At 41.8% G+C, this 15,474-nt stretch overlaps 1 protein-coding gene across 1 annotated transcript; it reads right to left on the reverse strand.

Moving 5' to 3' along the window:
- Positions 1-618: 618 nt before the first annotated feature.
- fmc1 (formation of mitochondrial complex V assembly factor 1 homolog) lies at positions 619-2,798 on the reverse strand. Its single transcript, XM_037689491.1, has 2 exons — positions 2,613-2,798; positions 619-1,218 (listed from the first exon to the last, which is right to left on the reverse strand). Exons 1-2 carry the CDS (start codon positions 2,739-2,741, stop codon positions 1,015-1,017), a joined length of 333 nt encoding a protein of 110 aa, XP_037545419.1. The 5' UTR covers positions 2,742-2,798; the 3' UTR covers positions 619-1,014.
- Between the last annotated feature and the right edge of the window lie 12,676 nt (positions 2,799-15,474).

A 15,474-nucleotide genomic window follows, 5' to 3' on the forward strand; every position in this document is an offset into this window, starting at 1 on the left:
AGTTTCATTTTTATCATTACATTATGGAAAATAATGACCTTTATCACAATATGCTAATTTTTTTAGAAGGACCTGTATATAGTGTTTCCCCTACCATTATACAAGCGGGGCGCCCCACCCAGTCAACAGAACCGAGCTTAGTCTCCTGAACCGCCCCCCCCCCCCCCCCCCCCCCCCCCCCCCCCAAAAAAACTGTTTGTTTAAACAGCGTGTTGCGCAGCTTAGAACGAGTCTCCGCCCGACCCACCCCAAACAACAAAAATCACGGACAAGATAAGTGCCCCGCCATGGCAAGTGTTCTAGGGGAAACACTGATGTACTTTTTTTTTCTCCCAAACTGGAGCTCGTTATAAGACCATTATTTATTTGTAAGAAATTCTAGGGACTAAAACAGCATACAGGCAGTGTAAACTTGTTAATCTTTGAAAAAAAAAAAAAGCAGTAACACAGATGTTTAAATAAAAGATGCCTATAATCCATTCTTGCATAGAAAGAACGCATGAAACGATTTTGGCCTTAAATAAAATGCTTCAACATTTAATGAGCTGTATTTTCACCCTTATTACCAGAATCTGCATTTTTGTTTCAATGAAACAACCAGAACTTTGACCTGTGACGTGTTTAAAATGATTGATGCTTTTATTTAAATAACAGTCTTCATAACAACTCCAACTCATTCTCTAAGAGAAATGATCTCAATTATGACAAAGATTACTAGTTCTTTTAAATTACTTATTTGAAGCACAAAGAACAATAAAAGAAACATGTTCAAAATTCCAAGAAGCAGCTTTATATCATGTCAGTACACATTTGTCTTCACATTAAACCACGACTAATCAAAAACAAAAAACAAAGTACTGGTCAAACTCCTTCAGTCCTCAGCTGCACAAGTCCCGTTAATTATTTATACATTTGGAGTTTAAATTACACAAAGGGTCATTGTATGAGGTCTGATGAATCAAGGCCTGCACACAAGTAAATGCTGAAAAGTTTAGTGATTATTATTTTTTGTCCTCATTTCTCCCAGCCTTTTCCTCCTGGCTGCGTGGGCAACTTGAGCCCGACTAAGCCCGCCACTTCCTGTGGGCTGCGCTCTCCCTTTCCATGGTAGAGGTTATGCAGGACCAGATGGTTTCTGGTGGACGTCAGCAGACACAGGTATGTGTGGGCGGCGTGGTACGCTTCCTGCTGGGCACGACAGTACCTTTCTCCTGTTATCTGAAGAGAAAGAGTTACCAGATATTTTCATTTCATTTATTTGTATAGTGCTTTACACAGCCACGGTGAAGGTAACCAAAGTGCTTAACAAAAATTAACATAACTAATTAAAAGCTAGAAAAACAACAAAACAACAAAAAGAAAACCAGAAATGTCACTACATATTTAAGTACTAAAAGCCTGTTGGAATAAAAAAAAAAGTCTTAAGCTTCGATTTAAAAAGGCCAAGTTTGGTAATCTGGCGTGGATCAAGCGGGAGCTTTTTCCAGAGTCGAGTTGCGGTCGCAGAAAACGCACGGTCACCACACCGTTAATATGGGGTCAGCCCCATTAAAACAGATCAAACTAAAAGATATGAATATGCACGATGGATAGATGTAGGATTAATAGAACAGAATAAATGAAAACACAGCTGAAAACACAGCTGAAGTAACAAAGTTAAATTTGTACACGGCCAGAAGGTTTTAATGAACGAATAGTGGAGGATTTATGGCCAGAAATGTTCAGTCAAGTCATCTGGAAGGTTTCTTTTTTTGTTGAGAAGTTTCGTCCTTCATCAGTTCGAGGAGCCACGAACGAACTGTCCCACAAGCAGCACACTCCCATAATGAGAAAAAAACAAGGGATGAAGGATGAAACGTCTCAGCAAAAAACAAACAACAACAACAAAAAAAAACCATCCAGATGACCTGACCTGAACATTGTTGGATTTATATCTGGATTATTGAGCGTGAACTTTGATAATTATGGCCAGTTTATTCAAATAAGAAAATAAACCTTTTAATTTTACAATGCTTATTTTCAAAATAAATGTGCACACAGTGAAAAAAACATATAAAATTAATTACAATTTCATACAATCAATATGTATTTACAGCATTAGGTAAAAAAGTAAAAAGGGGTCTACTTTTCGCAGCGGATAAATACAGATGCATTATAAAGGTTAATTTCCGTAACGTTCCGCAAATCACAAAGTATAAATTTAATGGTTCTGACATTTTTCTTTCAAAGTCTGAGTACCAAACGCCAAGAACGAAAGGTTCAAACTATTTTAATATTAACTGTGGTATTTAACATGTTGTATCGCCGTCAAAGTGCCCATTTGTGTTTAATATTAACAGAGAAAGATTGATTGCGTTGGCTAATCTGTTAGCATGCCCTTCTACTTGACTTTATCAAGAGTTTGTAATTATTTACAAAGTTAGCAACGTCCGTGTCACGGTAGGTATTCAGTTCATATTCAAGTCTGTAAAAAGGTAAAGTTAAAATTTCTTTTATTTTCTTAAATACAAAAATTGTAGTTTAAGCAACTATGTCCAGGAATATCGCGTGATGACTGACTAGCTTTAGCCACTTAGCTAACATTTGCCTTTATTATTTAGATAAATACTGACCTTATTCCTCCGAAACTGATCCATAACATAGCTGTAAGCTAGTGACTGTTTATAACTATGCCCTTGAATGACTCGTAATTCTTTCAGTATTCCTCTACAGACTCTTAGAGGTGATGGGAGCGCTGCCATATCTGCACGTTGTGTTGATTGTGCTGCCTGCGCTAAGACGTGAGGCGTGTGTAATCGAACTCCGCACAGTCGATCTGCTCTTCGACCACCAGATGGCGGCATTTCACACAAATTCCCGGCGACAACCGCGCAGCTGTTCCTGGCTTCTGCAACAGGTAATTTTCCCTGGAAAGCGATTTTTACGAACAGATTACTAAACAAACTGGTCTGGTGGTTCAACGAATCATAAGAGCTACAGACTTATTCAGGATATTTAGTTTTATTTTAAAAAGTGATGTAAAAAAAGTGATATAAAGTAGTCAAATTACAACAAAAATGATGCAGAGATGCCAACATGACAGAATAAAACCAAATCAGCTATAATGGAACACACACTGATGCTCAACAACAACTGCAAAACATCTGAGTTATAAATATTTTTGGACGGTGGTTGCTCTCGGTGTCTTTTTTAGTCTCTGAGTTGTACCAGATAAGCTAAAATTAGAAAAACATCTGTGCTGGGCCAGTTATTCTTACTGATTTCTTATTTTAATTTATTTTACAGATGTCTGAAACTCAACCAAGGGTCAAGGAAAAACAGAGTTGAATGCATTACAGTGTGATATCCATCCAAGTTCAGCTGAGACCTGAAGGGTGCAACATTTCCTTGTTATCTGGCACATTGTAAGGTAATGCACACATATAAAATACTTTAATTTCATTTGATTGGAAGAGTTTAGAAATAATAATAGCTCAGGCTGCAAAAATTTATAGCACCTGGCTCCATCTCCTGTTTTATAGTTTGATATAAAGTAAAGATTTTCACTAATAAATAAAAACGCATATGTACAGTCTGAAGAGAACAGAACTAAACATGGAGAGGTAGAGGTTTTGCTTGCACTCATACAAAAATAAAACATAAATAAAGAACACCTGTTGCACAATGGAAAGCCATGTGTGCTCTAAGTGCCATGTTAAATAGTCATTTGCTTCACGTCGTCAGTTGTTGACAGCAAAACCAAAGGAAACCTTTAATGGCAGCATTTTGAGAGCTGTCACTAGTGTGTGTGTGCGTGGGGATAAATTTATCGCCATAGCAACAGTGAGTTTGGCGTTGGGTAAAATGCAGAGGAGAGACTCGGGTTTGTTTCGTAGAGCAGCGCAGACACGGACCAGAAGCTGTTTGATGTGTCACAGCTCACCAGCATGCAAAAACACCAAAGGAGACTAAAACCTTGGAAATAAATAACAAGGCGTCGCCTCGGAGACGATGAACTTCTTTTAAAGAGCGGAACAGCTCCGGCGTCAGGCAGAGCACGAGTCTGAGTCGTGGTCGTGACGCAGCCGAGCTGAGTCAGTGAATTTGTTTGAGCTCCACATGTGAACACTCCAGCGGCGCCCATTGATTCTGTTATCAGTTTGGGGATTGATGATTGACTCTAGGGGGAGCCAGTTTATTAGTTTCCCACTGGTTTGGTTCCTCGACATTTGTTGGCAGCCCCCCCACCACACTTCACCCTTCTACCTTCCACTCTCTCTCTCATCTCTTTCAATGAATACTAATGCAGCCAGTGGACCCACCTCCCTTCCTCCCATCTTTTTGCCGGGATGGGCGGGAGAGGGGAGACAGAGCGATTCCAGCTCAGTATCTTTCCTCATGAGGTAGGCAGTGCTTGACTAGCAGCAGCCCCCCCAATGCCTTTTTTCTTTCTCCTCTCTCTCGCTCCCTCCCACTAAGCAATATTGCTGTTTCGTTGCCGCTGCAACAATGTCTAGCCTGTGTGAGGGGCGTGTGACATCTGAGCAGAGTTAGGAGAAAGGAGGAGAGGACATCTGTGCCTGCTTTTTGTCTTCTGGATGGGAAGTGATTTTTGGCAGGCGGAAGAGAAGAAAGCAGAAGGCAGTCGGGGAAGGGGAACAACTGGCAGCAGCCAATCCCCCCTTCCACTGAGAGACTGGAGACGACGGAGGCCGCCGGAGTATTTGCTTTTATCTTTCGTTTTTTATTCTTCTTTTTCCTCATTGCGCTGCTGGGAGGTGCTTTACCTTTTCATTTGCTCGCTCTCTCCGTCCTCTGCCTTCTCATCTATTTTGCCATTTACCTGGTCAACAATTTCTCCTGTTTATGAGCCAGACAGGAAACAGAGAGACAGAGAAACAGAGGAAGAGACAGAGGAGGGGGATTTTTTTCTCCCCCTCTCTCTTCTTTTCTCCCCACTATCATCCATTCTTCCTGCCCTTTCTCCATTGCTATCCCTGTGCAGCCCACGCTCCCCCCCCCCCCCCCCCCTCCACTCCAGCCACCGTCCACACGCAACTTTGGCTACTTTTACTTTGACTCCACCTCTGCTTTGATTTCTTTCCTTGAAGCAGCTCTAATAGAGTCGTTTTAAGAGGCTTTGTATTTTCTATTTACGCCTTTTTCACTTTTGTACCTTCTCCTGTTATCTCCCCTACTCCTCTTTTTTTTTCCTCCCACCATCCTTTGCATCTTTTCTGGCCGATTCTTAAATCTGATCATAGGTAGGTCTATTTAGTGTTTAGTGTCTGTCTCAGAGTCTTTTCTGTTTGTGCTTGTCACACACGCACACGCACACGCACACGCACACACACACACACACACACACACACACAGAGGTTCTGGTGTCACCACGCCTCTCCTCTCGTCCTGCTCTCAGCTGATCCTCGCCTCATGTCCTCCTTTCGCCAAACCTCCTTTTTCATCCGTGTTTTCTGACTTGATTTTTTTTTGTCACCACGGTGACTCATCCAGCGAGCACCTTCTCCAGCCATCGTCATGATGAAATTTTGACCGTCTTGTTATTTTGTTTCATGTTGTTGCACAAGAAATGTGCTTTCCCGCCCCCCCATTAAAACATCACACGACTTCCTTGTCTCATGTTTGTTCCTTTGTTTGCTGTCCAACACACTGACAGACACCTGAACTCATCACCAGCCTGTCAGGAGAAAATGAGTTATGTTCCAGTTTCCTGGCCTTCTATTTTATGAGATGAAGGTCACAGCGTGCCGTCTCCAAGTGTATTATACAGCCAGCACCTGTCCGTTGTGTCATCTGTGTTAATTCAGTGCTCCGTGTTAGTTTTTGCTGCCCTCTTTCTCCTCTCTCCTCCCTCTTGTCTCCTCCCTCCCTCTCTCTTTTTCTGTCTCGTATCTTTCTGAGCCGACTTTCATTCCTGGACACAGACTCACACAAGCCACTACAGGGAATGGACTAAAAAAAAAAAGAAAAGCCAGCTTCATCATCCAGAAGATCCTTTTTCTGTTTTTTTCCTTTCCTCCTTTTAAAATTTTGACTTTTTTTTTTTAAATATCAGCCATCCTAACTTAACAGTTTATTTCCATTGTCTTCTACTTTCTCATCTTCACGTCGCTCATTTATTTATGTCCTATCACTCATAAAACACAGGCTTGCATCCGTCTGCTCGTATTTTAGCCGTTTAGTAATTTATGTCGACTATTTACGAGCTGAAGATTCAGATCACTGAAAAATCGATTAATCTGAGGTGTGTGTGCCCGTGTGGTGTGTCAGATACAGAAAGGAGGAGGAAACTCATATTTCTGTTCAAAAAATATTTCCATTCTTTTCCTGAAGGAGACTGAAAGCCGCTTCATTTACCTGAAGACAAAAGAAAGTGGGACTTATGAGCCACCGTCAGCCTGATAAAGGTGCTCTGGATATAAACGTTTTCCTGTGGAATTACCCTTTAAATCCTGGATTAGATCTTGAGTGACAAAAAAAGAAAGAAACAGCAGAATTAACAAGTTCAACAAAAGCTGTTTTAAATTCTGGACTTTTTTTTTTATTTTTTTTTTACATTTTTACTGGACTGAGGCTGATTTCAATATTTCTTTTCTCAGCCACTGAATCTTAATGGGATTGAACTATGGCGGATTAAAGACTCTTTATCAATTAGCTGCTGTAATAAATCTCATTTCCCTCCAAACGTAAAATGTCTCAGTGTTAAGACTTAAGTAGGTGAGTATGTTTCTTTGAATCGTGCTGTTGCTGCTGCATGTTTAGGAGGATGGTCCACTTGTTTTATCATCCAGGGAGTATTTGTGCATGTGTGTGTGTGTGTGTGTGTGTGTGTGTGTGAGTTAACTGGTCGTGGATTTGCGTTCACAAAATAAGCGTTGGACGCCTGCGGATTATCTCACATCACTCACAGCCTTCACTCACAGCCTATTTTTTTAAATCACATTTCAGTCTTCTGTTCACTGGTTAAAGCCATGCTACAGAAAATTAACGAATAATAAAAATTAACTTTACACGTTAAAATCATTTCCACACATCAGTCACATCACCTGCTTCCCCCATGCTACAGAAAACTGTGGTGTGTGTGTGTGTGTGGGGGGGGGGTGTATATGTAGATAATACATCCCTAGATTAATAATTTATCTTTTATTTAGAGTTATTATTATACTCAGTTATTTTTATCTGTTGTTAGTTCACTAAAATGTGAATTACCGTATTTTTTGGACTATAAGATGCGTTAAGTGGAAAAAAACAGTCGTCAAACTTTATTCAACTCATTCAGAATCACCACATAGAAACGGTTCAAGGTCAGTAAACACAACCAGAATTAATACATAAGGTGATTATAAAGCTCTATTAATTTTAGAGAAAATTAAAATATTTTAAGTGTGCCTTATAGTCCGAAAAATACGGTACTTCACAGCAGACGGTGACAGGAAACTGTTTTTCTAATAGATTGTTTTAAAATCAGGGATTTCTAATCTGTTTGCAGCAAAATGTAAATTCAAGCCCATTCTCTTTCTCACATACACACTCATGCACCGAGACCCCCCCGACCACCCATCTGCCATGAGCGTAGAGGCGACTGACCCCATCATTGTACTAAAATGTGAACTGCTTCGCGGCTGGAGCGATGACAGCCTCTCTTTTCCTGATAGTGTTTTAAAAAAACAAAAAACAGGTGTTTGTTTTATTTATCTGATAATTCGAGCCCATTCTGTTTCTCTCCAACCCCCCCACCCACACACAGAGACCCCCTGACTATCCATCTGTCACCAGTGCAACAGTGATTGACCCTGTTTCTCTGATTTACTCTCCGTTCGTCCCTCTGACGGTGGGTTGACTGTGCAGCTCGTGCGTGCGTACATGTGCACTCCGTGCTGGATTGAGGTTGTGCCGTCATACCTGTGAAGCCCACCTGGGACCTGCTCTCATAACCCAAGTCTAGCACCCATTCTGCTTGGTGCTCTTGGCACGCGTTTCCCTGTGGCTCGCCCACAGACGAGCCCTTAAGCTCAGGTAGTCCGTCAAAGCTGTCGCCGCTGCAAAATGGACGCGAGCTCCGGCTGACTTTTTCCCTGATCACAGGCAGTTTTCTTAAGAACATCTTTGTCGTGCTGTCATGAAATCATGAGTTTGAGCGAAGCAAAACGGACGGTGATTAGCTGGAAAACAGCGTTTCGTGCTTCTGATTTGACGCGTGTTTTTTTGGGGGAAATAGCTGAGAGCGTTTCCGTAGCGTGTAGCTTCGAGGTACAGTAATGTGAGCGTATGCAGCTGAACAGCTTGTTTGTGTCCCATCACAACAGGATGTGCTTTCCTGTCAAAACTCTGGATCACAACCACAAGAAGTATATTTTGTCCTGCAACGTTTCATCCAAAGGTGGCATTACAGCAAACTGTACCCCAAGCGCACTCCCTTCTTACTGACTAACATCGGTTCATTTCGCCAACACTTTGACTGAACAGTAAGTCGAGTGTTGTTTTAATAACTGGGGCACTACACCAGTTTGATGCCAGAAGCTTCTGACGAAGGTGAACCTGCCAAACGTCTCCAAACGCAGTTGGGAGGTTTCACGGGTGGCACGTTTGCAGTCATCGTTGATAGGCCAGGAGAGGAGACGCACTGGTGTGGTCTACGTGATACTTGGGCATACAGAGTATACCCACTGAAAAGTGCCCATTGATACATGACATAACATTAGACACGTGCCATCGATACACTAAACAGCAGTTGAACGCTTCTGTAGCAATCTGTCTGTATGCAACGCTTGTTTATTACATTCGCTTTTCCAGCGAATTATTGCATAATTAATACTTCTGCACTTACTACTTAATACTCGAACATGTCTTGCTTTGATGCCGTTTTATAAATTCTATAACATGTTTTTAATACAAAGCCAACTGTTGTGCAAAGTTTGTTGTTCATTTATTCAAATATAAGCGTCAGAGAAATTTGGAAATGTGCAATACGCTCAAAAATCATAATAAATTGACGATTACGTTGTACCAACCAGTGTACTTTGGTTTCTAAGCGCAGTGTACGGACCAACTGCGATAAAGTTAGCTTTACGTTGGACATTCACGCTCTGCGGCGTCAACGGTGTCCAACGTAAAACTAACTTTACCTTGGTATACCCACTACAACGACGTGGACTACACAACTGGGTTGAGGAGATTCATAATCTGATCCCCTCTTCCTACTGATTCTCTCTCTATCCATGCGCTGCCTAATGAGACAACAAGCAGCTCTTGTGTGCGTCTGAGCTCTGCAGCCGCCTTGTTAGCTGTTCTGTATTCCTCTAACTTGCACCACTTCAGGATCACAGAACCCTAATTCACTTTGACAGCGTGCATCGTAACCTTCAGCGCTCACAGATGAGCTCAACCTCTAAAGTCTAAAGCGAGGAGCAAGCTCGAGCCTTTATTCCCATAATGTGCTGCTGCAAGACAACCTCGTCCGTCAGGGTGTTGGAAACGAGTGAATCAGTCCACAGAACTTTATCCAAAGCTCGTAACGTCTGAAACCCGTTCACATGTTACAGAGCGAGCTGGGAGCCTAGGTGGGACGGCTTACATGCGTGTATCGATTTTATTGGCTGTACATCAAGTGAGCGGAATATGGGGCATGCTCTGATAGAAAAAGGCTATTTAATAATTCATCTGGGCTGATTAAGAGGATTGACAGAGACGCTGTCCACGAGACGTGGTGTACACAGAGCGAGTGCACTGAAATGTATTTAGGCCCTCTTTACAAGATTAGGACCAAGCTGAGGGGGGTGAAGGGCCGAGCTTTAACATTTCAAGTGACTTTTGTCGTATCCATCGTGCAGGTTTGCACGCAGTGACTGACAGTCACATGTTGCTGCGGATGCTTGCCGTCTCAAGTTTGCGTGAGGCCCATCAGTCCATTAAAAATGAAATGTCCAATCTGTTCCCCCGCGGAGCCTGGTCCATTATTCATTAACGTATTCCACCTAATTATTTATTCACCCAAAGCATGGCTCACATAATCCTCTTCGGATCATATGGCCTCGTGTGGTCGTGTGCCAGCGTTATTAGAGGTTTATGTACTGAAATGCACTTTTTATTAATATTATGTTGGGCTTACACATGTAAATTAACTTTCTTAACATTTGACTTATGGAATGCTTTCTTTTAACTCTATTTAATCACCCCCCCCCCCCCCCCACACACACACACACACACACACTTTGACCTGATTTATCCATTTTAAAGCTGAGCAGGTTGGAGATAGTGCACCATGCCAGAGCACATCACAGCTCTATTAGAGTCTAAGTGATCGGGGCCTGCTTCTAACCTGCTGTCCTCCTTGTTCCCTTTCGCAATAACAGAGTGGCGGACATCAGAAAAACAAGATTCTCCAGGCATCTTTTCCAAGGAACACAAGTGAAGCTGCTCCTGTGGAGTACAATTATCTCAAAATTGATGCTTTGGCCTCTCGACCCACTGAGGATTTTACCTCGGACTGCTGTAAGTTTGAGTTGTGAATGTAAAGTGGACAAAGCTGCAGTTTGAATGCAGAGCAGCGTCATTTTTTTTACTTCACTGAAGCCCTAAACAATTAAAGTGATAGTTCATGTCTTTAGAGGTGTTGTTCAGTGGGAAGGTTTTAAATACTTAATATCTTACCTGTTGTGGATAGCTCTCTGAACCACCTCCGTTTTGGAGGTGTAGTTTACTTCTCGCCAGACTGACGAGCTAATGACTAGACCAAGCGGGACCTAGACCAAAATGGTTTGCTGCCATTTTAGACTCGCGCTTTTAAAACAACAAATCAACACTCTATTATTTAAGCCTTTAAATTGCCATCCGTTTCATTTTACAGAGATGTTTAGGAAGAAATCAATTGATATTCCTGCAGGAAGTGCTACAGCTAGTTGTCGTTGTTGTTTGAAATAGCAAATATCCACAGAATTTTATGCAAATAACCATGTATTGTGGAAAAAATGCACAATCCACAAATAAGCTTTTGAATTTGAAGTTATGTAGAGGTGAGTCCGATCCACTGGGCTCTGCTTGGCCTGGCTAATCGAACGGAAACTCAGTTTTAAATGTTATTCCTCTGAACTGAACTTTTTTAGAGTTGTCTACAACAGGTGAGATATTAATTGTTCACAAATTGTCCACAGAACCCCACTTGGAAAGATGTGAACTGATGCAGTTCATCACAAAGACTTAAACGCTCTTTAAAAAACACATTTGACTCATCAGTTGGCACAAAATCATTTCAGGATAGTTACTGCATTTTCCCTGACGAGCATAAAACAACAACTAAACTATAATCCATATGGTTCAGGTTTACTAAATAAAATATGAGAGTTTAATGTTTTTATTCCTTAAATGCTGCACCTTCACATCTTGAGGACACACGTTTCTTGTGTTAACGAAAGAGACTAAAACAAATCACTTTTACAAAAAAACGACTCACAGTCGATATTCATTTTGGCTTTTGTAGGTTTCCTGTTGGTTTTAGTTCAGCCTCCCTCAGGCCGAGGCTATGAGAGGGAGAGCAGTGTCCCTGGCCGCACCACCATGCTACTTCTGAGAAGCTGGGATGACACTTTGGCTGGCAACACACAAGGTAAGACCACATCGATGCACGGGGCCTCCTCGCAGCCCGAGCCGCTCACATTTTCTTGTCTCCGCCGAGACGCGCTGAAACAACCCATCTTCTCTCCGCTGCTCGTGTTTGTGCCTCAGCTTCCTCGAATGTGCTCAAAGCTCGATGATGGATGTTCCAAAACTCCTGAGAGCCTTTTTGCTTTGTATCTCACGCCAGGTTTGCTTGAGGGTCAGGGTAATGGCTGCAGACCAATGCTTAATCCTCGGTTTGTTACACTGCGCGCACTTTGATCAACGCGTGGACGTTCGACCCGACCCAGGACTTATCGACTCTCGGCCTTTACAGGCATTGATTAGGCAATTAACAGGTTTGCTTGAGTGAGATTTTTGTGATTGACGTGCGTTTGGACGTGTTGTTAGTCGTCTTCGTTCACTTCTGTTTGTGTGTGCAGGAAAACAAGATGTTTTGTGTGATGAGATAAAAAGTAGACGTAATTCTCCCCCTGCTCCTGCACCACATAAATCAGGACAAACGCAGCTTCCAGAGGTCAATGGGAGGTCATTGTCATAACGCTTTACCTTTTTCTCATCAGTTCTCCTCAAGTTTTTAAACACTAAGTTGTTTCCTGACTTCTTATCTAGTTCTTTGTCCTCGCTCCGTCCCTTATCGTTCCACACAAACTCTTTCTTTCTTTTCCTATGCACCATTAATCAGGTTAGGAGACGTGAGTCTTGGCACAAAGGTGCAGGACTAAGAAACCGAGATTCCTCCTCTTTTTTTTTTCCGAGGCAAACAGGAGTTATTGAGAGCTCAGACGTGAGGTGGGAGTAATGGAGGCTGCGCTCAGTGTGTTAGCGTGCTGGAACACAGTGCCAGTTTCTCCTATTACTTTAAAGCAGCGGCCCCGGCCAGCAGCGAAGAGACGGAGCAGCTTCGTAATGAAGTGCCTCGGCCTCCTCGGCCCTCCGTCGTTAGCTGAAAGTCACACAGCAGCTTCAGCTGTTGCTGACGCAGCACTTTTCCTACTATATCACCTTACGTCAGAGAGCATCACCATATAGACGTGAAATCCTGCGTACGCACACCACTCGGCTCTTGTTGTAAATTAAAAAAAGACACATACTGTTACAGATTACTGGACTGTTAGTTTTGTTACTGAACTCGCTTCCCGCTCCTTTTAAAAGGTTGAAATAAAAAAATAAAAAAGCACAGCCTGGAATAATGACTAAATGAGGACATATTAGAATAATAATGTCTCATGAGGTTCTTTTTAATCTCTAACTCTTGTGTACCTAAGCTAAATAGGATTCGGGGCTCTCATTTTATCAACGCAGCCCAGCGCCATTAATTAACTGCAGTGTGGCTTTTCAATCACTTTCCAGCCGAATCCATTTAACAATGGATTCTTATTTAGACTTCGGGGAGCCGTGTCATCAGTCACAGCCAATGAGCTGGTGAAATAAATTGAGGCCACAGTCTTGGATGTGCAATATAATGTTTTTTGTTTTTTCCCAGGGTCACTCTTCTCCTCTGTGCTGAAGCCCAGTTCATGGCACAGATCTGTACTGAAGCGTAACAGTGAGATAAACGAGCGACTTCTCTCTAGTCACTGATTGTTCCGCCGTTCTCGTTCCTCTTCAAGTTATTCATGTTATGAATTTGCACCAATTTGAAGAGGATTTTAGTTTTGGGAAGTCACATTTTCATTTTAAAAATGACAAATATTGTGTTTTTTATGTTAAAAGGCGGCTGTGGCTGAGTGGTTAGAGCAGTCGTCCTCCAATACAAGGGTTGGGGGTTCCAATCCACCAGCAGTCACATGCTGAAGTGTCCCTGGGCAAGACACTGAACCACTTGTTGCCTCTGATGTGTGTCCCATCGGTGTGTGAATGTGATAAAGCTCTGATTAGTCTCTTTAGAAGGATTTGTTCAATTAGCTTTGAGATGTAGTAGAGAGCTGTATGAATGAGTGAATGAGGCACAGATTTTTAGAGTAAATAACTTTGATAAGATAGAAAGGCGCTATATAATACAGTCCATTTACCATTTAAATGTTTCTTCCTTAAGTAAAGTCCAAAGGGCTCTTTTGGAGTGGCACTGTGTGGAGAGCTTATGAGCCGTCAATATCTTACCTGTTGTAGACAGTTTTTTTGAATGACCTCAGTTAGTAGAAAAAGGGTTTAATTTGATCAAGATTGAAGAGCTAACAGCTAGTGTGAGTTAAAGTAAATTGCTGCCATCTTATAACAACTCCAATATGAAAATGTTTTGCCGTGGGTCGTGCAGACATCATACTTTTTAAACCTTTACACCACCATTACGTTTGGTTTATTTGGTTAATTGCCCTAAAATAGCATTTAATCTCAAACACTAATTGAAAAATGTGTTAAGTTCGATCTGTCAATCTAAAGTAAAAGTTTGTTGCTTTTGAAATCAATGTAGTTTTATAGATGTTTACACTGCCTTACTTTTCCATTTAATAGCTTTGTATTCTGTTTTGCAATTTATATTTCACACGGATTGTTGTTGTATAATAAAACAAACAACTAGCACAAAACAACACTGTAAAGGTTTATTAAGGACTGTTCGTATGAGCTGCTTTGACAGTTTTATCATCTGAATTGTTTTGGGATGACAGCAACACACTTTGGTCTTGGAACTGCTCAGAGTGGCTCATGAATTTGATTAGAATTAAAATAGTTATTTTTGGTCTTGTCAAAAACACTCCAAACAGAGCGAGCGTCTCAAGCTGACTGACGTTTGATGAGCCTGTTCTGCTATATACTTTTGTTTTGCCAACAAACATAAAGTTTTACAGCAGCGTGCGGGCGTATCTCATTATTTTAACAATGATGTTGAAAAAACAAACCTCCAGGCGTGGCCATATAACACCTGGATCAGTGACGTGCGGTGAGGTATGTGACAGGTGAGGCTGACTCGTCTGGAATCGGATGCTCATACATATGAATCCAAAAGAGAAGCTTATATTTCAATTTATCTTTTTTTTTTAAGGCATCTAATTATGCTGTAATCAACTCCATAATCCTTTTAAATAAATAAATAAAATCATGTATTATCTTACTTTTTATTTTAAGATGAACGAGTTTGTAAAAATCCTTTATTTTTGAGATCTGATCCTCCACCCCCGCCCTTCTGCGCAACAGAAGAACACACAGCAACCTTTAATTCAATATGTGGGAAGGGAGAATCTTGTCACTGGGTGCTGTGGGCACCTGAGAACATCCCCCTGACAAAGGTGTCATTGAGCACCTTCCACTGCCTCCCATGCTAACTCAAACAGCCCCACGCCTCTGCAGGACAGTTGGGTGGCGCGGTGGGTCGCTGCAAACTTCTCTTTTTATTTGGTGTCATTAAGTTTAATTGTCCCTATGGGGCAGCACTGCCCCCTATTGGTAAGGCACGGTACTTTCTGCCTCACGCTGTGTATTTTCACCGTACATTTATGAACGATTAGAAAGAAGAAATATGTCACACACATCCATTTAATATATTAGACAATATAGACTGTAGAACAACATGTGCAGCACATGTGTAATCAAACATGTATATAGGTGATATAAAGAGAGACAGCAATGAGCATGCTCCAACCGCCCACTTCATATATTGTATAACACAGCACCCCCAGAGGTGAACCAGAGCACTACACTGCCTCACCCCGCATTGTTTGAACAGGCAATCCAATAATGCTCAATCAGGTCATCTGGACAGTTTCTTTTGTCTAGAGACATTTCACCCTCTATCCGGAGGGCTTCATCAGTCTGAGGAGCTCCAAGTAAACTGTTTCCCCACCAAACAGTAAACTCCTTAAGTGGACCAACCAGTTTGCTGGAGTTCAGATGGTTTCTGGGGGCTGTCCTGTCCCCCGTCGA

This window comes from Nematolebias whitei, chromosome 15, assembly GCF_014905685.2.
Source record: "Nematolebias whitei isolate Nwh7 chromosome 15, NemWhi1, whole genome shotgun sequence".
NCBI lineage: Eukaryota > Metazoa > Chordata > Actinopteri > Cyprinodontiformes > Rivulidae > Nematolebias > Nematolebias whitei.